The sequence below is a fragment of the Lipotes vexillifer genome, unplaced genomic scaffold (genome assembly GCF_000442215.2).
Source record: "Lipotes vexillifer unplaced genomic scaffold, Lipotes_vexillifer_v1.1 scaffold1439, whole genome shotgun sequence".
In the NCBI taxonomy this organism is placed as follows: domain Eukaryota; kingdom Metazoa; phylum Chordata; class Mammalia; order Artiodactyla; family Lipotidae; genus Lipotes; species Lipotes vexillifer.
In genome coordinates this window covers 1,062,150-1,087,708 of record NW_006785059.1, presented here as the reverse complement: position 1 = coordinate 1,087,708, position 25,559 = coordinate 1,062,150, and the positions used below count along the sequence as shown (strand labels likewise).

Here is a 25,559-nt window from a genome sequence, read left to right as displayed (position 1 = left end):
TTTGTATTCTAGATAATGTCACTGCATCCCAGATACATCTCTTTCCTTTGGCAAGTTGCAGACTTGGGTAGCAGCCTAAATATGCCACCTCTTAGAGATGGAGCAAGAGTACTTATGAAACTTATGCCACCAGGTAAGAAATTTCTCTTTAAATGATAATAATGTTGATAAAGTACATGTTGGACAGTAAAGGGGTATGTTAGCAAATTCTCTTCCTAGATGGAAAATAACAGGAGTTGGCAAACTATAGCTCACTGGCTACATCCAACCCACTGTCTGTTTTTGGTACAGCCCAAGAGTTAAGGATGGTTTTTACATTTTCTAATTGCTGAAGAAAAAATCAGAAGAATAATATTTTGTGACTTATGAAAATTATATGAAATTTAAATTTTGGTGTCCATAAACAAAGTTTTATTGGTGTACAAGCCATGCTCATTCATGTACTCACTGTCTTAGCTGCTTTTGTCTTAGCACAGCAGCAGTTGTGGCAAAGACCATATGACCTGCAAAGCCTTAGATATTTACTATCTGACCCTTTACAGAAAAAATTTTCTGGCCCCTGGACTATGTTTTGGGTCATGTGTCATCTATAGCATTGTTCCTTTTTCATTCCTGGGAAACAACCACTTTCAATTGGTAGCTCTTATTCTTATCTATGTCTATACTATCTGTAAATAATACCCTCATACAACTGTTTGTCAGTTTTAGATACCTACTGATTTTCTGTTGTGTAAATGAAAACTTACCTCTTAATTCCACATTCTTCCAATTTTTTCTTTTCTTTTTTTTGCCACACCATGTGGCATGTGGGATCTTAGTTCCCCAACCAGGGATCAAACCTGCAGCCCCTGCAGTGGAAGCGTGGAGTCTTAACCACTGGGCTGCCAGGGAAGTCCCTCTTCCAGTTTTTTCTTAAATTCATATTCAGCATTTGTTTTTTCAAGAGTGTGTGAAAAGTAGTTTGCTGGATTAATGGCAACTTTTTTTCAGGGTTTAATAATTTCCCCTTTTTATTTTCTTGATTTTCTATACATCTATTACTAATTCTTTCCACATATTCTCTAGTAACCTCTCAGAATAATTTTCCCTTATTATGTGTATTATATAATCTGTCAGCTCCACTGTTGTCCTGGAACTTTTCTTCAGCCTCCTCTCATCTGGTTGTTCACCACACAGCTACCATTTGGGGACTTCTTTCTTCAGCTTTCCTATGGTGGATCCCTGTTCACTGGCTCCTATGTCTTGAGCCTTTCTTGAGGGGCTCTGTCATTTCGCTGAAGCACACCCTCCTGCACTTATTTCAGAAAGGGTACGTGGGAGGTGGTTTTGTTATTTGTTTCTGAAACATTGCTAATCTGAATGCTTAACCTTCGCATTTGATTAGTAGTTTGGGTGTTGAATTCTAGCTTGCAAATTTACTCAACTGTCTAGCTGGTAATGTTGCTTGTGTGAAGACCAAAGCTCTCCTGAGTTCTATTCCTTTGCCTTTTTTTTTTTTAATAGTTACGTATGCTTTTTTTTTTAACATCTTTTGGAGTATAATTGCTCTACAATGGTGTGTTAGTTTCTCCTTTATAACAAAGTGAATCAGCTATACATACACATATATCGGCATATCTCCTCCATCTGTCTCCTTCCCATCCTCCCTATTCCACCCCTCTAGGTGGTCACAAAGCACCGAGCTGATCTCCTTGTGCTATGCGGCTGCTTCCCACTAGCTTTCTGTTTTACATTTGGTAGTGTATATATGTCCATGCCACTCTCTCACTTTGTCCCAGCTTACCCTTCCCCCTCCCCATGTCCTCAAGTCCATTCTCTATGTCTACGTCCTTATTCCTGTCCTGCCCCTAGGTTCTTCAGAACCATTTTTTTAGATTCCATATATATGTGTTAGCATACAGTATTTGTTTTTCTCTTCCTGACTGACTTCACTCTGTATGACAGTCTATAGGTCCATCCACCTTGCTACAAATAACTCAATTTCGTTTCTTTTTATGGCTAAGATTCCATTGCATATTTGTGCCACATCTTCTTTATCCATTCATCTGTCAATGGACACTTAGATTACTTCCATGTCCTGGCTATTGTAAATAGAGCTGCAGTGAACATTGTGGTACATGACTCTTTTTGAATTATGGTTTTCTCAGGGTATATGCCCAGTAGTGGGATTGCTGGATGGTATGGTAGTTCTATTTTTAGTTTTTTAAGGAACCTCCATACTGCTCTCCATAGTGGCTATATCAGTTTACATTCCCACCAACATTGCAAGATATTCCTTTGCTTTTGATCTTTGTTTTTGGAAGTTTTGGTTTTATCATTGAGTTTACAACTTTCCTGATGAAATGCCTTGTTTGGTATAGGTCTGCTTTGTGATGGGTTTTCAGTGGGCCTGGAGATTCCTAATTTGTGAGAGATTTCTGTTCTTTCTTTGCTAATTTACTTCTCCGTGTTTTGCTTTTTGTGGATCTTTGAGATGTCTTTGACTGTGGTGTTGAATCTACTAAATCTGATTTTCTTGCCTTTCCTTTCTCCTCTCATTAATTATATTCCAGCTTTGGATGGTATCCTTAACTTTTTCCAGCTCTTCTGTTGGCTTTTTGTCCCCAGATATTCTAGTGTTAAATTTTCAAGACCTTCCTCCAAGTGATCCTTTTCCATAGGATTTTTTCATGAGCACATTTCAGTGTTTCTAGTCTAATATATGTGTTTTCCTCTAAAACTTAACATTCTACAAAGTTATGCACTAAAAATAACAGAGCTTGTGGAAAGAGAGAATTCAATCAGATCATTCAATCCTATACAACTTTAAAAAAATTTTTTAATGTTTTTTGGAAACATTTACAACCTTACAGAAAAGTTTGAAGTACAATTCGAGGACTTCAAGAACCATTTGAGAGTAATTTGCTGCTGGTCTGATGTCCCATCATCCTTAAATACTTTATTGTGTATTTCCAACAAGCAAGGATATTGGCATTCTACTATAAAGTAGAGCTTTGCCTTCTCCCCTATTAATTATGTGTTATCACTGTTTACTCATGGATTCTTATTTTATCCATTGGGTTATAGTCATTATTTATTTTGATGCTCAGTTGTCCCAGATATGGTCAGTGGATATGTACCCAACTCTCTTTTTTACATAAACCCAGTGCTTTTTTTTAATATAGCTTCATCATCCTTTGAGTAGTTCTTTCTGGCATAAGATATTTAAAGTTCATCTAGTACTTTCTCTATTCCAGCCCTAGAATCAGACATTTCTCCTTTTAGTGAGGGAAGATATTTAGAAACCAGAATGTGAGGGCTAAATTGTGCTCATTACTACTGGGGTGTTCTTGTGGTCTAGGCATTTTCATTGGACTTAGGAAGTAGTACACACTTAAACACACACACACACGTATGTAAACACATTTATATCAAAAAACAAACATGGGTTCATACTGGTACTAATCCAGCTTTTTAGTCTTTTGCATTCCATATTTGTATCTATTCTCTACATTAGTGAGATATCTGCTTCCCAGCTTCATTAGTCTATTGGGGAGGGAGGTAGAGTAGAAATTTGCCTCTTAGGCAGATTTCAGGCACTCTGTTTTTAAGTCTTTGATTCATCTGTACCTTCTCAATTATGTTCTGTTTTCATATCCTTAACTTTTGCAGGACTTGGTGGAGTGCTGATTTATAGGTACCCTCTCCCTCTTTCTCTTACCCCCCAAGAAGCACTTCTTGGGTTCAGCTAAGCCAGCTATCTTCCATCCCCTCTACACCTTCAGTAATTTGCTGACATCTCTAATGTTCCTTCAGCTTTTAACTTCTTTATCCTTCTGAGTTTATATATTTTATATTAATTTATTCTCATTTTAGTGGGGTTTATGGATGCCTTGCTGACAAATGCAGTTCAATAATTGGCCCAGATAATTTTTAAAACTGTTGTGTTTACATTATCTCCTTTTTCTAAAGTAGACACGGTCTGACCTTTCCCATCTGATCTCACTTTCTGAGTCATGTGGTACAGAATCGATTCAGATGTTAATTAGATTCTTAAATAAGGCTTTTCTTTTTTTTCTAATTGAGTTTTTATTTGCTCTGTTAAGAAGGCTTTTCTTATGATTTAATTTGATCCTTATCTGTTGTGTAGTTTAGAATTTGTATTGTTTTACTTACTAGTATCTGAGTAACAGCTGTTGTTGCTTTATGTACACAGATTCAACATTTGAAAAGGAAAAACCCATCTCATAATCCCTGACCTTGTGATTTGAGCATAGTGCCACTAGATGGCGAGAGGGAGCTCTTGCTGAGCAGCTCAAGCAGGAAACTTACGAGGGTGCTTTAATCTTATTTTATATAATCGAAGTATAGTACCTAAATTTGAAATAGCCAGCTTTGAAAATGCCAGTAGTGATTGTATGACAGTAGACAGATCATACATAGGCTTTGGACTCAAATGGACTTGAGTTCAAGTCCTGCTTCTTCAAGTTGCTACTCCATGGCCTTAAACATGAGTTTTCTTAGTTTCTCAGAGCTTCCTTATCTGTAAAACTGAGCTAATAATAACTATTTCATAGAATTGCATGGATTAAATGAGGTCATGTATGGAAAACCCCTAGCCTAGTGACGGGTATTTAATCACTATTCAACAAATGTTAACCTACTCTTTGTCACTGTGGTTGTTACACACATGGGCGCGCACATTCTTCTCTAAGATAGGAAGCAGGGGCTCTAAGAAAAGGAAGTAGTTATAAATTCTGTTTCTAACATTTGGGTAATCATTTAGTGTTTGTGCACACGTGCACGTATTTTAAAAGGAGGAAACAACAAGATGGAATTAGAAGCTTTTTTATTAGTCATTGACTTTACTTTTATTCTGAATCTTTGCCTAAAGTCCAGTGCCTCCAGTATGATTTGCTGTTAAACTTAGAACCTCTACAATAGTCTCTGTAGGTAATTTAAACTCTTGTAATTTAAACTCCTCAGGAGTTCTTGTGACCTTTATACGCATCAGGAAAACAGGTTCTTGCTTGATACAGAGAAATTAAAATTTATATTGCTTTACTAAGCAGAATGAGTTGCTTTTCCTCTTCAGAGCTTCCTTTTTCCCAGGAGTTTGGTCTAACTAATATCTTAAAATATGGCAAAATCTGTTATGAGCACTTCACACTTGTTAACTCATTTAAACCTCACAACATTCCTAGGGAGGGAATTACTATTTTTACTTCTATTTTAAAGATGGGGAAACTGAGGCACCGAGAGATTGTTCCTTTTGACCAGAGACACACAGCTTAAAGGCAGTTCTAAGATAATGCATGCAGTTGGGCTCCAAAGTTTGTACTGTTAACCTGTGTGTTACTGCTCAACGTTTTCTAGACTTTCTTATACTGTGTTGCTATTGATTAGGCTTATTAGGTATCTCTTCAAAAGACTAGAAAGAAATAAACTAAAATCCAGGATTTATGGGCAGTTTAAATTTGTTGTCTCTATTTTCCATATTTTGTTAAATGAGCATGTGCATAATCGAGGACCTAAGATTATTTAGGTTCATGAATGCTGAAGCTGGAATGGCCACTAGTGATCATTTGGTTCAGATCCCTCAAATGAATAAACTATAATCCAACAACATTAAATGATTTGCTTAAAATTCAGTGCTTCCTTTTCTTAGAGCTCTTGTTTCTTTTCTCCTATTCCCTTTGCCCTCCCTCCTTCACTCAGAATTTTTTTTTTTTTTTTTTTTTTTTTTTTTTTTTTGCGGTCCGCGGGCCTCTCACTGTTGTGGCCTCTCCCGTTGTGGAGCACAGGCTCCAGACACGCAGGCTCAGCGGCCATGGCCCACGGGCCCAGCCATTCCGCGGCATGTGGGATCTTCCCGGACCAGGGCACGAACCTGTGTCCCCTGCATCAGCAGGCGGACGCTCAACCACTGCGCCACCAGGGAAGCCCCACTCAGAATATTTTTAAACTAAGCAAGATATTTTCAGATACAGCATATGAATTGGTTTCTTTTCAGAGAGTAACTTAGATATTGTTTAAAAAAAAATTGAGAAAACCTAAATACCCAGTGTTAGAGATTAAACTAGTGTACTGGCAAAAGGACATGTCATTTTAATCATTAATATAAAATGATATAGGGGATGGATATTTAATGACAGGAGAAGATATTCACAAATGTTTTATTATTAAAACCGAATATTTCAGTTAGTTATATGTCACTCTCCCTTCAGAATAGGGAAAGCCAACAATTTTAACACAAATTGAAGTTTTTTTTATATTTCCAGGCCTGTAAAAATTAGCTTACCCTAAGGAAATTATAGTAATTTTCAGTTATCTTTATTCTTCAAGAAAAGCTTTTACTTAAAAAGAAAATCTTATTTATCGAGTGGTATTTTAATCATAGGGCATTTACCTTGGAAATAATTTGATTATTGAAGTACTTTTTGAAGTAAGTTTGAGTGGTAGCTAATAATGGGATTGTTTCTTTTTTACTGTATCTTTTTAGTGTGATTTAAATGAAACTCATCTTTTAATATTATCAAAAAAATCTTTTTACTTGATGTGCACATTAGGCACTGTTCCCTTTTTTTTTTTAATGTTTGCTTTTTAAGGTTCAGTTTCCAAGGATACCAGTAAGCTTCTTTCATTGTAACAAACCAGTTAATACAGGGGTCCCCAACCCCCAAGCCACGGACTGCTACCGGTCTGTGGCATGTTAGGAACCTGGCCGCACAGCAGGGGTTGAGCAGCAGGCCCGACCAGTGAGCAAAGGAAGCTTCATCTGTATTCACAGCCGCTCCTCATCACTCATTACTGCCTGAGCTCTGCTTCCTGTCAGGTCAGCGGCAGCTAGATTCTCATAGGAGCCCGAACTCTACAGTAAACTGCGCATGCAAGGGATCTAGGTTGAACGCTTCTTAGGAGAATCTAATGCCTGATGATCTGAGGTGGAGCTGAGGCAGTGATGCTACTGCTGTGGGGAGCGGCTGCAAACACAGATTATCATTAGCAGAGAGGTTTGACTGCACAGAGACCATAATAAATCAATTACTTGCAGACTCATATCAAAACCCTATCAGTGAGTGACAAGTGAAAACAAGGTCAGGGCTCCCACTGATTCTGCATTATGGTGAGTTGTATAATTATTTCATTATATATTACAATGTAATAATAATAGAAATAAAGTGCACAATGAGTGTAATGCACTTGAATCATCCCAAAACAATCCCCCCCACCCCGGTCTGTGGAAAAATTGTCTTCCACGAAACTGGTGCCCCGTGCCAAAAAGGTAGGGGACTGTTGAGTTAATACACAGTGTCATGGAGGCTAACATAAGTTGGAAGGAAGGGCTTGTCATATGTCCAGTTTTTTATTTTCAATAAGAACTACTTCCTTTTGAAGTGTGTTGTAGTTTTTTGGTCTCTAGTGCCTGAGGAAGACATGTTGATTTGAGGTCTCCGTATAGGAGGAGAATGCTTCCTTCGTGTTTGGGTTGAGTGATTAAAGAGCCCTGGTTGACTGGGACTTTTTTTTTTTTTAAACCAATCCAGATCTGGTTATGTCTTGTAAAGTTTGAGCCTGTAACTCAGCTGAATTGATTCTTATTCCATACTAAAAGTAGTCTTCAGAATATCAAAAGTAAAATACTATGAATGCATGAATTGTGTTTTATTTTAGACTATGTATCTTTTTTTTCTTACAGATAGCACAACAATAGAAAAATTAAGAGCTATTTGTTTAGACCACGCCAAACTTGGAGAAAGCAGCCTTAGTCCATCTCTTGACTCGCTTTTCTTTGGTCCTTCAGCCTCACAAGTGCTATACCTAACAGAGGTTGGTTTTTACTTTTTGAATTTATTCCATGTTCTTGAAATTTGACCTTTTATATGATAATGTGAAGAACATGGATAAAATTGTAATGAAATGTTCTTGAAAGAATTTCAAAATATGGGAAAATTTTAAAGCAATGATGATGAGGAAAATAAGAAATTATCTTAAAACCTTTTAATACAGTTCTACTTTTTTCCAGGTAGTCTATGCCTTGTTAATGCCTGCTGGTGCACCTCTGGCTGATGATTCCTCTGATTTTCAATTTCACTTCTTGAAAAGTGGTGGCCTACCCCTTGTCCTGAGTATGCTAACCAGAAATAACTTCCTACCAAATGCAGATATGGAAACTCGAAGGGGTGCCTACCTCAATGCTCTTAAAATAGCCAAGCTGTTGCTAACTGCCATTGGCTATGGCCATGTACGAGCTGTGGCGGAAGCTTGTCAGCCAGGTGTGGAAGGCGTGAATCCCATGGCGTCGGTAATACAGACTTTTTAAAAATCTTTTTGTAATAATAGGTGACAACTTTTAAAGTTAAACTTCTTAGAAACTCTTAAGAGTTGCTTATAGAGTTCAGAGTTGATTCAAAATGTTTTCAGTTCCTTTCCAGTGATTCCTCATTTTAATGGTTTCCTTCTATTGAATTATATTTGTATTAAAATTACAAATGCTTTTCACTGACTCTACTCTGAGAGGGCAGTTCTTCCCTGTTCCCTTAAATCCTGTTTGACTTTTGATTAATTTTTTTTGACGTGTAGTTGACTTACAATATTATATTAGTTTCAGGTGTGCAACAAAGTGATTTGATATTTTTATAGCTTATACTCCATATAGTTATTATAAAATATTAGCTATATTCACTGTGTTGTACCTTACATCCCTTTTTTTTTTTTAATTTGTTTATTTATTTATTTTTGGCTGTGTTGGGTCTTTGTTGCTGCGCACGGACTTTCTCTAGTTGCCGCGAGTGGGGGCTACTCTTTGTTGCGGCGCGCGGGCTTCTTGTTGCAGAGCACAGGCTCTAGGTGCACGGGCTTCAGTAGTTGTGGCTCGTGGGCTCTAGAGCGCAGGCTTAGTAGTTGTGGTACACGGGCTTAGTGGTTCCACGGCATGTGGGATCTTCCCAGACCAGGACTCGAACCCGTGTCCCCTGCATTGGTAGGCGGATTCTTAACCACTGTGCCACCAGGGAAATCCCCACCTTACATCCTTATAGCTCACTTATTTTATACCTAGTAGTTTGTACTTCTTAATCCCCTTCACCTATTTTGCCTCTCTCCCCTCTGGTAACCACTGGTTTGTTTTCTGTATCTGTGGTTCTGTTCCTGTTTAGTTATATTTGTTTGTTTTATTTTTTAGATTCCACGTATACATGAAAATATACAGTATTTGTCTTTTCTTTGTCGGACTTATTTCATTCTTTTTATGGCTGAATAATATAATATTCCATTGTATACACACACACCACATCTTTTTTATCCATTCATCTGTTGATGAACACTTACATTGCTTCCATATCTTGGCTATTGTGAATAATGCTGCTGTGAACACTGAGGTGCATATATCTTTTCAAATTAGTGTTTTCATGTTCTTCAGATATATACCCAGGACTGGAATTGCTGGATCACTGTTTGCAGATGATCATGGTACTATTCTATACGTATAGAACCCTAGAGACTCCACCAAAAAACCATTAGAACTAATAAGTGAATTCAGTAAAGCTGCAGTACACAAGATTGATATATAGAACTCTGTTGCATTTCTATACACTAATAATGAACTATCAGGGAAATGAAGGAAGCAATCACATCAAAAAAAAAACCACCTAGCAATAAATTTAACCAAGGAAGTGAAAGACCTATACCCTGAAAACTATAAACGTTGATAGAAGGAAATTGTAATACAATACGAAGAAATGGAAAGTTATCCTGTGTTCATGGATTGGAAGAATTAATGTTAAAATGTTCATACCCAATGCAATGTATAGATTTAATTCAATTGCTATCAAAACTTGTGACATTTTTCACAGAACTAGAACAGATAATCCTAAAGTTTGTATGGAACCGCTAAAAACCCCAAATAGTCTTTCAATTATTCTGTTTTATTGTTCGGCCTCTGCACCGCTTGAGGGATCCTAGTTCCCCAACCAGGGATTGAACCCAGGCCCTCGGCAATGAAAGCGCAGAGTCCTAACCACTGGACCACCAGCGAATTCCTTCCTTCATTTATTTTAAACCTACTAAAAACTCCATGTGAATCTTCCTAGCTCGTATCTGGCACGCACGCACACACACACACACACACACACACAGGTGGTAATAAAAAAGATGTACAGTTGACCCTTGTACAACACAGGTTTGAACTGCTCAAGTCTGCTTATACATGGATTTTTCAATAAGTACTACAGTACTACATGATCCTAAATTGATTGGAACCACAGATACCCAGGGTCGACTGTAAAGTTATATGCAGATTTTCGACTCCTAGAATGTCTGTCCTCTGAACCCCCATGCCATTCAAGGATGAACTGTAGTTGATTTTAGCCTGTTGCCAGCCTCTCTTCCCACCTTGACAGTCTTAACCTCCAATTCTGAACTTATTTTGACTCTGTTTTTACCTTGATCCATTTTACCAAAGGTTCTCAAGACATGCCAGAATTCAATGCCTATTTATGAGAAGTCAAACTACACATTTGACTTGTTTTGTATGCATCATAAGTGATGGTTTACTTAGTTACCAATAGAAGATAAAAGCTTCAGGAATATAGATTTTCTATTTTAAGAACGAATGGCTTAGGCCTTGAGATTAGAATATTGATTAGATATGTGATACTATAATAATAACATATAATTGAGATAATAGCATTTATAATTGTTTTAGGTGTGATGATGATACTGTGGTTATGTTTAAAAGGAAGAGCCCCGGGGCTTCCCTGGTGGCGTAGTGGTTGAGAGTCCGCCTGCTGATGCAGGGGGCACGGGTTCGTGCCCCGGTCCGGGAGGATCCCACGTGCTGCGGAGCGGCTGGGCCCGTGAGCCATGGCTGCTGGGCCTGCGCGTTTGGAGCCTGTGCTCTGAAGCGGGAGAGGCCGCAGCGGTGGGAGGCCTGCGTACCGCAAAAATAAAATAAAATAAGAGCCCCCCTCTTTAAAAAAAAAAATGTTGAAGTATTTACAGATGAAATTTTATTTAGGATTTGCTTCAAAATAATCCTGGGGTGGGGCCGGGATGGAAAGTGAGGGGAGTGGTTAGGCAAAGTAATTTTGGTCCTTTGTTCATAATTGTTGAAGCTGGGCGGTGGGTACATATGCGTTCATAATCCTTTTCTCTCCATTTTCATTAAAAAGGGTAATGAAAAAAAGTGGCCCAAGTCTTAAATTGTTTTGCATTAAAAGTACCACGCTTACTAGGATTTTTTTAAAGTGGTGTTCTTCTTAAGATAAAAACAGATTCTTATCGTAATCCCTGACACAGGAGCTTAATGAAGAACACAAAATATAAATGCTCCCTTCTTTCACTTTTCTCTTTTATTCAGAAAATGTGCCACTGTGTATACAGAGGTACATAATAGCCTCTAATCTCAAGGAGCTCACAGTTAATATGGCGGTAAAGGCAAAATTAGTAAAAAACAGACTTGTCTTAAATACTGTTGTAGAAATACTTACAATATGGAGAAGAGTTAGAACTTGAAAGGCAGTCAGAATTGCCTGGCTAATAACGACTTAAAAGTAATCTTGGGCTTCCCTGGTGGCGCAGTGGTTGAGAGTCCGCCTGTCGATGCAGGGGACACGGGTTCGTGCCCCGGTCCGGGAAGATCCCACATGCCGCGGAGTGGCTGGGCCCATGAGCCATGGCCGCTGAGCCTGCGCGTCCAGAGCCTGTGCTCCGCAACGGGAGAGGCCACAACAGTGAGAGGCCCACGTACCACAAAAAAAAAATAAATAATCTTTTTTCTTTATGGGCTTAAAAATTTGGTCTGGTACCTTTTATACATTAGTATTTTTATTCTGTTATTGATATTCCTTAATTTTTCTTTTCTAAAAAAAGTTTGATGATCAGGGTGAATGGGGAGCAGGGTCTGCCCAGGAGCATGCATGTGAAGTACTTTACTGAGTTTCTAGATAGGACTGCAGTTTATCACTCACCTCTACAAGTTATGCTGAATGCAGATGTAGATACACAAGTTGGATTGATCTAGAATGGGGGTTTGCAGAGGGATATGTGGCACTCCACAAGAAAAAGGAAGCCCACATTGTTGGCAATGCAAAGAACTTTTTGTGTAAGTCACACGGGTTCTACAGTGTATTGAATATATACAGAAGGGAGGTCATCCTGAGGGAGTGATGATGAGTGAGGCGCAAATGATTGGATTTGGTTATGTATGCAGTATTAAAGTAAAATATTTATCTTTTTTCAGGTCAACCAAGTTACTCATGATCAAGCAGTGGTGCTACAAAGTGCCCTTCAGAGCATTCCTAATCCGTCATCTGAATGCATGCTTAGAAATGTGTCAATTCGTCTTGCTCAGCAAATATCTGATGAGGTTAGTATTAAATTTGTAAGGCTCTGGAATTCTGGAAGGTTTGTTTCTTTCACTTTTGACCCTCTCTTTATGTAGAAATAACCCTTATCACATTTTGGGGCTTAATTTTCCTAGGCCCACTCACTTTAATCACTGGCTCAGTCTAGATAAAGTTCCCTTAACATGAATTTTACCTAATGATAATATTAGTACTTTCTGGTTTTAATCACCTTTATGTACAATGAACAGCATCCTTTTAAAGCATATAATTAAGTGAAATTTGACAAATACATATTTGTGTCACATGTCCACCATAGTCGAGATACAGAATGTCTCCATCCCTCTTTCCATATGCCCCTTTGAAGTCTCTTCTTCCCTGTCTACCCCTGGCCTCAGATAACCACTGATCTTTAGTTACTATATAGTAGTTTTCATTTTCTAGAATTTTACACAAGTGGAATCATACAGTGTGTGTTCTTTTATGTCTGGCTTCTTGCACTCAGAATAATGACTTTGAGAATTATCTGTGTGGTGTGGACCATTAGTCCATTCCTTTTTATTGCTGAGTAATATCCCATTATGAATATTCCACATTGTGTTTATCCATATACTTGGAAAAGGACATTCTCTTTCTTAGCTGTGAATAAAGCTGCTGTGAACATTGTGTACAAGTGTTTGTGTGGACCTAAGTTTTTATTTCTCTTGGGTAAAAAACTAGGAGTGGAATGGTTTGATCACCTCTGTAGTCTTTTTAAGGTTCTTCTGAAAGTAGTGTAGAGCCAGATAATAACTTGGAGAACATACTTTGTGGTATTGCTGTTAAACGAAATAATGGGACAAAGGCAACTTGGGAACCTAAAGACAGTGGTACTACTTCACAGCCATTCCTATTTCCTTTACAGGGAGAAACATTTTTGCTTTTCTAGTGATTATTCCACTCTAATACTGTGTCAACTGTTTTGATTACTCATTATCTTGCAGGCTTCAAGATATATGCCTGATATTTGTGTAATTAGAGCTATACAAAAAATTATCTGGGCATCAGGATGTGGGGCACTACAGCTAGTATTTAGCCCAAATGAAGAAATCACTAAAATTTATGAGAAGGTAAGAATTATCGCAGAAATATATTACCTTTAAGAAAATGTTTAATTGTGCATGAGGCTGGATTATTATGTCTGCCATCTTAATATAAAACTGTCTTTTTCTGCTCACTAAAGTCAGGTATAATTATTTCATACTGAATTTGTTTTCTCCTATTCTCTTTATTCTTCTTTCATCATCTTTCTGTCCTATGTATTTTGGTTTAGGTAACTGTCAGTTGTGATATCATGGCATTTAAGTATTTTTGACTCTCTTAAAGCATTCAAGAGTGTCAGCCAATTAGGTATCATCCTTGATCTTCCATTAGATTAATCAAGTTATTCACAGAAGAGATTTGACTCTTTGATTTTCTGTTATATATACCTGCCCCTGGTAGCCAGTGCTGCATATTAGAAGGGGAAATTAAGTTATAGGAGCTTCCCTTTTATGGCCAACATAACCGTGATTTGCCTGGGATATATGTTGATGTCCTATACTGTTGGTTATTCATTCAGCTCATATTTGAATGCCTGTTCTTTTTCAGGCATGTACTATAAAATATTACTTATTGATAACTTCAGGTTAGAATTTATTAGCTACCTACCCAAGCATATTTTAGGTCGTAAAACCTTCAGACCTTTCCTGAACAGTTGTCTGAGACAATTGCTTTTGAATAAAATGGCACTATAGGTAAGCTACATAATGGGACTAGTCAGAAGTTGGGTACTCTGCAGTGCCAGAGTGGTTCTTGAGGAAGGAATGATCGTTGGTGCAGAAGTACACAACTTAGAAGGTCTCTAGGAGCTTGGGGGACAAAGAAGCAGGTAATATGCTTAGTGTGCTCCTTCAGCCATCCTTGGAACGTAGCAAAAGAATAGAATTAGACTTTTATCATCTGTTTATACTCATTTCCATGCTATTTCAAAGGGGCCTCAAGAGTTGTAGGTAAAGAAGCTGAGGCCAAGTGGTTTAAGTGACTAGGTAAGTTTTAAGCACTAACTTGAAGTTTGTATGAGATTTTTCTTAAATACATCTCTAGGTAATTTGTCCTTGACTATAATTTTACAGACCAATGCAGGCAATGAGCCAGATTTGGAAGATGAACAGGTTTGCTGTGAAGCATTGGAGGTGATGACGTTATGTTTTGCCTTGATTCCGACAGCCTTAGATGCTCTTAGTAAAGAAAAGGCTTGGCAGACATTCATTATTGATTTACTGTTGCACTGTCACAGCAAGTAAGTGTCTTTCTTAATTGTAAGAAATTTGATCTTATTTTTTTAAGCGGAAATGAATGAATTTATGTTGGCAGAATTTATCCCAGGAATCAAATATTTATTGTCTCTGTAGCACACTAATGTTTAGGAAATTTTTATTTAACTGTGTTTTGCTTAGACCTGAATTTGTTTGGTTTTACTGTCTACAAAATGTGAACATTAATTCTCGAAGTAAAATTAATTTTTCATAATTCCAGAATTTAGTTTCACCTAAGAGGTGTGTATTTTAGCCCATTTTAAAAATCTGGCTTACAAGATTTAAATTAAATAGGACATTTAGCTTCCTTTCTTAGATACCTAGGGCCAAGTGTTTTTTTTAGTGAAGTTGTTAAGTCAATGTGGAATTCACAAGGCATGGTTGGTTATGGTAAGAACTTTTGCATTTTACACTGAGAATAAAGACCAATTATAAAGTCCTAGTTTTTCATTTTTAGAGCATTTATTCAATGACATTAATTTTGTTTTGGGCTTCTTTTTGTGCAAGTCAATCAAATTTGTAGAAAATTTAGGTTTTCCATCCTCTTATGTCAGTCTAAATCTTGACCTTCATAAGGTAACTTTTTAAACTTGAGCTCTAATCAGTATCACTGTTATATGTAATTAATCTATCTCATATACATTTTGCAAAAAGACACAGGAAATGTTCACTTTGTTTATTCTTTCACATTCCAGTCAACAATGACAGAAATCACTGATGAAAAGTTAGTTTAAAGTCAGAATAAGCACTTTGCTGACATAAAGCCTAGTGGTAAAGTTTTTTTCTTTTTTGTTTGTTTGTTTTTTTAAGTGTACGTGGTGTGATGGAGTAGTAGGTTCAACTCACTCCAGGGCATGCTGTAAAGTAATTTAGTGGTCTCCAGTGGGAATCTATTATTTTAGAAGTTCCTTGGTAATTTCCTTGAAGCTTAGGGGACCCCCCCCCCCCCCGCCCCGGCCAAATAAGCTTGAGCTTGCTATCTCTTTGAGAAAACTTTATCATCGTTGGACAACTCTGTATGTTAAGAAAGATAAATAGGTTGAATAAGTCTGGAGGAGAGGAAAGATGATTAGCCATGAGATTGATGAAGTCAGACCTGGAGGTACAGATTTCAGAAATCTGCTGATTTTTTAAAATTTTAAACTAAATTAGGAACTTATGTCACTTTCTTTGCTACTAAATATCAAGGAATTTCGTTTAATAAGTTTTCTGCCCTCTACTTTTACGAAAATCCCCATTATAGGAAGTTAGAACCATTTGACTCCTCTTCTCCCTGAAACTTGTGCACAATGAAGTAAAAAGTACCATACACAGCACTTCTTCTCATGCCTCTGTTATCTTGTCTTTGACAACAACGGGGGTCTTCCAAGGTTAAGATCTTTTTTGAGCTTTAGGTATCTGACTTTCTTCCCTAGTACTGACTCTCACCCTGCCCTGCAGTTTTAGTTATGTATGTGTGTATTTATTTTTATTTATTTTTGGCTGCTTTGGTTCTTCGTTGCATGAGCAGGCTTCTCATCGCGGTGGCTTCTCTTGTTGTGGAGCACGGGCTCTAGGCACGCGGGCTTCAGTAGTTGTGGCTCGTGGGCTCTAGAGCGCAGGCTCAGTAGTTGGGGCGCATGGGCTTAGTTGCTCCGCAGCCTGTGGGACCTTCCCGGACCAGGGCTCGAACCCGGGATCTTCCCGGACCAGAGCTCGAACCCATGTCCCCTGCATTGGTAGGCGGATTCTTAACCACTGCACCACCAGGGAAGCCCTGCCCTGCAGTTTTAAATCATCATATTATAAATATCAGAGTACCGGGCTTCGATACTTGCAGAGTATATCTTGCAAAATATGATCGTGTTGTTTTCCTGCTTAAAATCTTTCCATGTCTTCCCATTGTCTTTGAATTAAGTGTAAACATTTAAATTTGGTTTATAAGCACTCCACAATTTGGCTCTTGCTTCTACGCACTCGAAAATTTCAACTTCAGGGCCACATTTTCCAGTAAGTTTTCCTTATCCCTAGAGGTCTCCCAGACCTCTGTTCCTATTAGAAGAGGTCTGCTTCCACATAACAACACTGGTATTTTGTTGTAATTGCCCGTAATTGGATTTGAATTCCTTTAAGTGGATTTTTTTTTTTTTTTTTTAAGCCTCCTCCAGCACCTGTTGCTTTATACTCTGCCTGTTTAACTCCTTTATGTTACCTTGATGATCCATGGAAGCATTTGAGTTTGCCACTCCTGGCATAGTGCTTTCAAGGCACAGCTGGGTATTCTGGTAGAAGAAGAGAAAGGGATAATGCAGAAAAGGAGATTAGTAGGCGTCAGTTTACAGAAGGCCTTTGATGCTCAGATCCAAGTAGTGTTAGATTTTAATATTGGAGGCAGTTTCACTGATGAATAATTTATCAAGTACCCATTATGCACCAGGCAGTGTTCTAGCTACTGGGAATATAGCAGTAAACAAAACAGACAAAATGTCAGCCTTCTTGGAGCCTGTACTAAAGGGGGTGGGCAGTGGGAAGAGAAGACATATGGGAAAATATATAGTATGTTATATTAATAAATGCTATCGAGAGAAATAAATCAGGAATGGGGATGAGTGGGGAGGCAGGGTCATTGGAGTTCAGTTTTATGTAGGGTAGTCAGAGAAGACTTCCCAGAGAAGGGTGACCTTTTAAACAGCTCTGAAAGAATGAGGTAGTGATCCATGCAGTTAATGGGGGAAGTGTGTTGGGTTTTTGGGTGGGGGTTTTTTGTTTTGTTTTTCATTTTAAATTGTATTTTTTATTTTGTTCAGCTTTATTGAGATATAATCAGCATATAACTGTGTAACTTTAAGGTGTACAAAGTGTTGATTTGATAGTCATATCTTGCAGTATGATTACCACCATAGCCTAAGGTTAGCTAACGCCTCCATCATATTTCATTTTAAATTTTATTTTATTTTTTATATGAGAAATACATTTTGGTTATCTGAATGACCAAATATATATATATTTTTAAATTTTTTTTTTAATTGAGGTATATATAGCTGCTTTACAATGTTTCAGGTGTACAGCACAGTGATTCAGTTATACATTTTTTTCAGATTCTTTTCAATCATAGATTATTACAAAATACTGTATTTCCTGTATTATATAGTAGGTCCTTGTTGTTCGTCTATTTTATATGTAGTAGTCTGTTAATCCCAAATTCCAACTTTATCCCCCCCGCCGCCACGGGGGAAGTGTGTTTTAAGCAGAAGAAACAACAGATGCAAATGTCCCAAGGCAGGAACATGCCTGGCATGTAAAGAACAACATGGAGCCGAGTGTGGCTAGAACAGCAGAGGTGGGGGAGTTATAGGAGGTGAGGCCAGAGAGGCAGTAAGCAGCCTGTAAGGATTTTATAGATCATTGTAAAGACATTAACTTTTACCCTAAGTGAGATGGGAATCCATTGGGGGGTGTTTTTTTTGTTTGTTTTTTTTGCTGTGGCATGCGGGATCTTAGTTCCTTGACCAGGTATCAAACCTGTGTCCCCTGCATTGGGAGCACGGAGTCTTAACTACTCGACCACCAGGAAAGTCCCCCATTGGAGGGTTTTGAGCAGAAGAATGATATGCTCTGAGTTAACATTTTAAGTTTATTCTGGTTGCTTTGCAGGAAAGGCACTTAGGCTACTTCATTAATCCAAATAAAAGATGAGAGAGTCTGGAAGTATGGCAATAGTAGAAGTGGTGAGAAATGATCAGATTTTGAGTATGTTGTGAAGATACAGGCAACAGGATTTTTTAGTAGATGTGTTTCTTTTGAAGCATTACCGAAGTCTGCATGTGTGAGGGAGGGTTCATCAGGAACTGACAAGCATCAACTCTTTATAGACCCTCACTCTGTTTGGGCCGCATACCTTACTTTTTAAAAAATAAACTAGGGCAGTATGAATGACATATACCTCTGAAAATCTGGTAAAAGTTATGGACCTTCTCCCCAACAAAACCAAGTACTCCTGATGTCAGTTTATTTGAATTCCACCAAACTTAACCCACAAAGCTTCTAAAGGTCCCTGTGGTTTATAGGACCATGTACAGGTTTCAGAAACCTAAAACATATCCAGGAGGGAGGTTAGTACACAGAATGTATACTGTCAAGTTCTTACATTGAACTAAAAATTTGTTTCTAAGCTATCAGCTAGCACATTGCCAGAAACAGTTATTCACCGAATGTAGTTTGTACAATAGACAAATGCTTCGTTAGCAGATACTTTTTGAGCATCTTCCATATGTCAGGTGTAGTTCTAGGTTCCAGGAACTCATACTTCAACAAAGCAAAGCCCTGCCCTGAAAGAGCTTACTTTCTAATGGAGACAGACCTCCATCTTGTAAATAAACAGTATTTATACATCTGGTAACTGGTTCTTAGCACCTGTTATATGCCAGACGACATTTTTCATTCTGGAGGCACAGTAGTAAACTAAATAGATGATGTCTTTGCCCTCTTGGAGCATTTATTCTGGTGAGATCTGTATAGTATACATATTTTTTAAGAGACCCATGATGCTCAGGTAAAATTCCCAGTACTGTGACCAGAGACAAGTTTTTCCCATGGGTAATCATAGAATATTGTATAATACGGTGGTTCTCAATCTTTAGCACACGTTAGAATCACCTGAAGGGTTTATTAAAATGCAGGTTGCTGGGGCCTGAGAAATTGCATTTTTAACAAGTTCTCAGATGCTGCTGATCTGGATAACATGCTTTGGGAATCACTAGTATAATATCAGGGACATCTGCAGCAACATCCTTATTGTGTAATTGTAACAGAATTTCTACAGAGTTGTTCGCTCCAGAGCACAATGGAATAATTCTATGGAATGCCCAAAAGATGCTTAAGGTTTACTGTACAACTCTTGTACCTAGAGGAACATTTCCAGCCTGTTCCAAGAAAGGGGTGTTAGAAGGTATCCCTTGAACTCTTCAGTGACAATTTGAGGTTTTAGTTCTTGACACACAGCCTAAGTTCATCTGTTAAACGTTGCTGCTTAAAGGGGTGTTACATATTCTTGTATTTTTACTTTTAATTTACTTACCCCTTAACACCCCACCCCCACCCCGAGAGACAGCGTTGGAATCTTTTTTTTTTTTTCTTTTTCTTCATGAAGATAATATATTAAATGTGAAACATTTTTATTTCAGAACTGTTCGCCAGGTGGCACAGGAGCAGTTCTTTTTAATGTGCACCAGATGTTGCATGGGACACAGGCCTTTACTCTTCTTCATTACTCTGCTCTTCACTGTTTTGGGGGTGAGACATTTTTTAATATACTTATCATTGTGATTAATTCTTGTACATGGAACAGTCAAGAATTCATGGTTTTAGCTTGTATTAAAGTTGGTGCAGTCTATATTTATTTTAAAAACATTAGTAATTTCCCATCCTATGTTAGTCATTTACTCTAGTTAATTCTGGGTTTTTAAAAAGTGGATTCTGAGCATGGACATGTAAATTCATTATTATTCTACTTTATTGTTGCAGAGCACAGCCAGAGAGAGAGCTAAACATTCAGGCGACTACTTTACTCTTCTAAGGCACCTTCTTAATTATGCTTACAATAGTAATATTAATATACCCAATGCTGAAGTTCTTCTCAATAATGAAATTGATTGGCTTAAAAGAATTAGGGTAAGTTGCACTTAATACTGTGTTTATCATCAATAAATAAGATATTTTATTAATAGTCTATAGTTTTGAGCATTTTGGTTGAATGAAAAACATCAAAGAGTAATAAAAAGGACCAAAGAATATACTCTGTGTTGGTGGATATTACTAACTCATGATTCACAGAATGAATGCGTAAGTAGTTTTGTCAGATGCCTTGCTTTAGGACTTGAGACACTGATATTCAGCTTCTTCCATTTTAAAATGGGCCCATTTTGCAAAATTTCATCTTTTAAAAAGTATTCTTGAATTGTTTTCATCAAAAAATGAGTCTGATAGACTAGCACTTAATTTAACTTTTGATCTTAACACCTGATACTTTTTACTTAGAGTTGTATGAGAATTTATTTCTGAAGAGATTGGTATCTTTTAGCCTTCTTTTAGCATTTCTTCTACTAGTTTGTAAAGCCTACTTCTAGAAAGTTCTGAAGAGAAAAAATCTCTTAGAATGGAAAGGTTTGAAGGAATTGCCTCTGTCTAGCCCACTCTTGTTCTGACATCTCACAGCCCTTTCGTAAGTTAGGCATTTGATATTTTTCTTTGGCAGGATGACGTTAAAAGAACAGGTGAAACGGGTGTTGAAGAGACAATCTTGGAAGGCCACCTTGGAGTAACAAAAGAGTTACTGGCCTTTCAAACCCCTGAGAAAAAATATCATATTGGTTGTGAAAAAGGAGGTGCTAATCTCATTAAGGTAAGTTCTGTCGGCTTGGTCCTAAGCTATGTATCATTAACAGTCTACATGTTTATTAGCAAATCTGTCTGATTAATTTATGGTATCATGTCTTTGGTGTGTTTTCTTGATCCTTTCTCTTTTCTGCTTTTAAAGAATATAGAGGTAACAGTAACTTTTAAAATATCGTTTCTAAATTTTGTACATGAATAAAATTTCAGTACTGTGTGAAATAAGTAAGCACTATTTAATTTTTCTGTTTAGAAAATCTGAACTTTTTACTTCATCAGACTATTCAGAATGAGACCTCTATTATGTAAGACTGTGCATATTTACCATGTTTCTTTGATGAGTTTTTTTTACATAACGTCGTAACTCAAGGAAACAAAAAGTATCATTTTAGGACATTTCATTTTTATTCAAGATGAGCTTTGGTATACATGTGATTAAAAGTAAATTTACTTAATGTGAATTTTTGTTAAGTGCTACAGTCAACTCATTCTTGATGAGTTTTTAACCTGAGAAATTGGGTTTGTTTGTTAATTGTAGTAAATAGTGTTTTGAAGTGGGATCTTTTTATTAGAAAATCTGAGTTTTCTGAAATGTAATGAAATTCTGACAATTTAACATTATTTCCTTCCAAGAGACATTTCTTTCTTTAAAAAGAAACACACACACATACGCATATAAAACTTTACATGTATTTTTATATAAATATGTATCATTGCTAATACATAATCCATTCTTCACCTTTGTAGGAATTAATTGATGATTTCATCTTCCCTGCATCCAATGTTTACCTACGGTATATGAGAAATGGAGAACTGCCAGCTGAACAGGCTATTCCAGTCTGTAGTTCACCAGCTACCATTAATGCAGGCTTTGAGTTACTTGTAGCATTAGCTGTTGGCTGTGTGAGGAACCTCAAACAGATAGTAGATTCTTTGACTGAAATGTACTACATTGGCACAGCAATAACTAGTAAGTATTTTAAAATACAAAGTTCTGATGACAGTTCTCTAATGTGGTCAAATTGTTTTCCTTTTTTTTTTTTTTTTTTTTTTTTTTTTGGCGTAGGCGGGCCTCTCACTGTTGTGGCCTCTCTCGTTGCGGAGCACAGGCTCAGCGGCCATGGCTCACGGGCCCAGCCGCTCCGCGGCACGTGGGATCTTCCCGGACCAGGGCACGAACCGGTGTCCCCTGCATCGGCAGGAGGACTCTCAACCACTGCGCCACCAGGGAAGCCCTGTTTTCCTTTCAGTAAACATCTTCAACTCATGTTTTCCTTTCAGCAACTAGTATAACGTTTAAGACCATTACAAGCAATGAGTCTTAATGTAGAAAAGTTTTCAGATGTTTGTTAAATGTCTTCCTGTAAGTGGTACAAGTATTGAGCAACAAAATAAATTTCATTTCAGTCAAATCTGGACTAAAATCCAAACTCCAGAATAATAAACAGTCAAAATAAATTTCAGAGTTCAAACTTAAAAATTCAAATTACATGCGTTGGAAAACCTTTCAGGCCCTCACTTTAGAAGCTCTTTAATGTTATTTTCATATGAGTTCTAAGAAAATCTGGTTTTAAAGATAAGAATGTGAGAAGATAACATTTTAGTGCCCTTGGTCCTCAGCTAATGCTCACATGAAGCCCATGAAACAGACTGTACTGTAGATCTTACTGATGTAGAACTGAAGCTCAAAAGGGATGAGGGCAATATAAAATGACTGAGTCAGCAGAAATAAGAAAGCAGACCACAGTGGAGGCTCTTCTGTTTTAGGAGAAAACCATTTATCTACAAAGCTTAAGAATATAATTGATTATAGTAAATTTTTAAGAACATGTCAAAATATTTTTTGATATGTTATATTTTAGAATATAAGGACTTTTTAATAACATTTTAGCAGATTCTGATTAAAGTTCTTAAAACGTTAGACAGTTATTCTATCAAATTTGTATATAATAGGGTGGGGGGTTTTGTTTTTTTGTTTTTAAACAAATCCACAGTTTTATTTATTTAATGTTCATAAGTTTAAACTCTCAAGGGGTACAGCAGCACACAGATTCTGTGGCCATTGGCCTTAGCAGGAAGGTTGCTTTGGAATTTCACACGAACCAAGCCACTGTTTCCATGAGCACAAGTTACCTTTCCCCAGATTCTTCTGGTTTTGTTCAGTTTGCCACCAGGAGTCACTGTTGTTCTTTGCTTTGTACACATGAGCATATCTCTTGCCCAAGTAGAATTCAGTTTCATCTTGGGCATAAACACCTTCAGTTTTAAGAAGAGGAACCCTCTGGTTTCACAGGACCCTGCTTATAGCCAGCAGAAATAGAGCCTTGGACCACAGCCTTCCAGACCTATTTGCTGTTTTAGAAGTCCTGTTCCCAGCACTCCTCCACAGGCTCCAAGACGGCAGAAAGAGAAAGGCCGCTTGTTTTTTGTTTTTTGTTTTTCTTTTTTTTTTTTTGTTTTTGTTTTTTGGTACACGGGCCTCTCACTGTTGTGGCCTCTCCCGTTGCGGTGCACAGGCTCAGCGGCCACGGCTCACGGGCCCAGCCGCTCCGCGGCATGTAGGATCCTCCCGGACCGGGGCACAAACCCGCGTCCCCTGCGTCGGCAGGCGTACTCTCAACCACTGCGCCACCAGGGAAGCCCCCACTTGTTTTTAAGTAGTACATTTGTGTGGTAAAAATTTCAACTACCAGAGAAGGATGTATTCTAAAACATTTTTCCTGCCCATTCCATTCCCCTGGTCCCCTTCAATAGCTGTAATCATTATCTTCAGTTCATGTCTATCCTCCCAGAATCTCTGAGTATGCAAAATCCACATACAAAATCTTTTTTTGTTTTAGTTTTTTAACCACAGACTGGTGTGGAGTGCAGTGTTCTTCACTTTGTTTTCCCCTTAATGTATCTGTGATCATTTCCTATCAACACATAAATATTTATCGAAATCCGTTTATTAGCTATATACCTTTCTGCCTTTCAGTTCAATATACTACACAATTTATTTAATTGGTCTTATAAATGATGTTATTTACATTGTTTCCAGGTTTATACTAGGTAGAGGGAGATAGGCAGTGATTTACAGTTCTCACAGAACTCAAATCCACTATCTCGTTTGCTCCTCAAAATAACATGGTGATTATAGGCAAAGCACGTGTTACTCTTATTACTACATTTATTAAGAAGGAAACAGAGGCTTGCCTGAAGATGAAAGAGTTGGTAAGCATCAGAACCTGGATGTGAACCCAGGTGATATCTTAGGATTATTTAAAACTTAGTAAGCTATCATATGTTGATATATTTGTATAACATTTCATGCCAGAAGGAGTTTGAAGGCACTTGAAAAAACATATAAAAGTAGAAAAAGTTAAAGTTCATAATGACTAAATTATAATAAAGTTAAAAGTAAAGTTAACATGTAGAAATTAGCCTTGTATCATCTTGTGAGACTGCCATAGAAGCAACATCAGATAAAGCATGGGTTCATAGATGGTGGGGTAAGAATCTATATAGTGGTATGTGTTGCTGTGTATCTTCAATTTGTTGAGGGTGAAATGCATACCTAGAGCACTATTTCAGGTAGCTATAGGAGTAGTGGAATTGTTGGTAATGTTAATTTATCAGCTTAATAAAGTCTAAAGTGGACAAAATGTTTTTATTCGTGCTACAAGAACCTTCTGTCTTCTCTCAGCTTGTGAAGCACTTACTGAGTGGGAATATCTGCCACCTGTTGGACCCCGCCCACCAAAAGGATTTGTGGGGCTGAAAAACGCTGGGGCTACTTGTTATATGAATTCTGTGATTCAGCAACTCTACATGATTCCGTCCATTAGGAATGGTATTCTTGCAATTGAAGGCACAGGTAGCGATGTAGATGATGATATGTCTGGGGATGAGAAGCAGGACAACGAGGTAAATTTTATTTAGCATTTTTGTTTTCTGTGTTTGAAGTTCTGATACGAGATACTGTTGTTCTCTCTTAGAAAGCGTTAGACTTTGACTGGACCTGTTGGCAAATATTTGAAAATAAAGCTAGAATCTCCTGGCGCAGACTGCTACCTCGACATAGTGCTCACTACCTACCAGACTTGCAACTACAGTTAATTTTCATGATAGCTTATACGTTTTAACACAACAGTTAATGTACTCACTTTTGGGGGTTTGGTATAATTCAGAGTTTGTATAATGATAAGAATCTTCATTTTTAGTAATAGTCTAAATTATATTTTTACTTTTCTGTTTGATATTTTAATTATGTATCTCCATTTATTTATGCCAAGATATGTGCTATGCCAGTTTCATTGTCTGTGCTTACTTTTAGATTACTTTTGCATTTCTCCCAGATCATAACTATTTTTGCTTAGGAAACAAACTTCTACTTGTGACAAAATTTAGGCTCCTACCAAGTATCCGATGCAGAATAAAGCTGTGAAAAAATTAGGTTGTAGTGGTGGATCAGAGTTGGCATAACTATGGCATGGTTCTTTAAAGAAGAGACTATGGCCAGACTTAAGCTCTGGTCATGTTTGTGTCCACC

At 37.5% G+C, this 25,559-nt stretch overlaps 1 protein-coding gene and 1 pseudogene across 1 annotated transcript in view; one reads left to right on the top strand and one right to left on the bottom strand.

Annotated features, from left to right (window-relative positions):
• USP9X (ubiquitin specific peptidase 9 X-linked) overlaps positions 1-25,559 on the top strand; it is a 92,554-nt gene that overhangs the window by 43,261 nt on the left and 23,734 nt on the right. The window contains exons 20-30 of the mRNA XM_007457193.1: positions 13-133; positions 7,679-7,809; positions 8,006-8,284; positions 12,221-12,346; positions 13,307-13,432; positions 14,477-14,643; positions 19,822-19,930; positions 20,162-20,308; positions 20,892-21,038; positions 21,776-21,998; positions 24,714-24,934. Coding sequence (XP_007457255.1) covers positions 13-133; positions 7,679-7,809; positions 8,006-8,284; positions 12,221-12,346; positions 13,307-13,432; positions 14,477-14,643; positions 19,822-19,930; positions 20,162-20,308; positions 20,892-21,038; positions 21,776-21,998; positions 24,714-24,934 — 1,797 coding nt within the window. The remainder of the gene's footprint in view (positions 1-12; positions 134-7,678; positions 7,810-8,005; positions 8,285-12,220; positions 12,347-13,306; positions 13,433-14,476; positions 14,644-19,821; positions 19,931-20,161; positions 20,309-20,891; positions 21,039-21,775; positions 21,999-24,713; positions 24,935-25,559) is intronic.
• LOC103083407 (60S ribosomal protein L35a pseudogene) lies at positions 23,048-24,249 on the bottom strand (annotated as a pseudogene).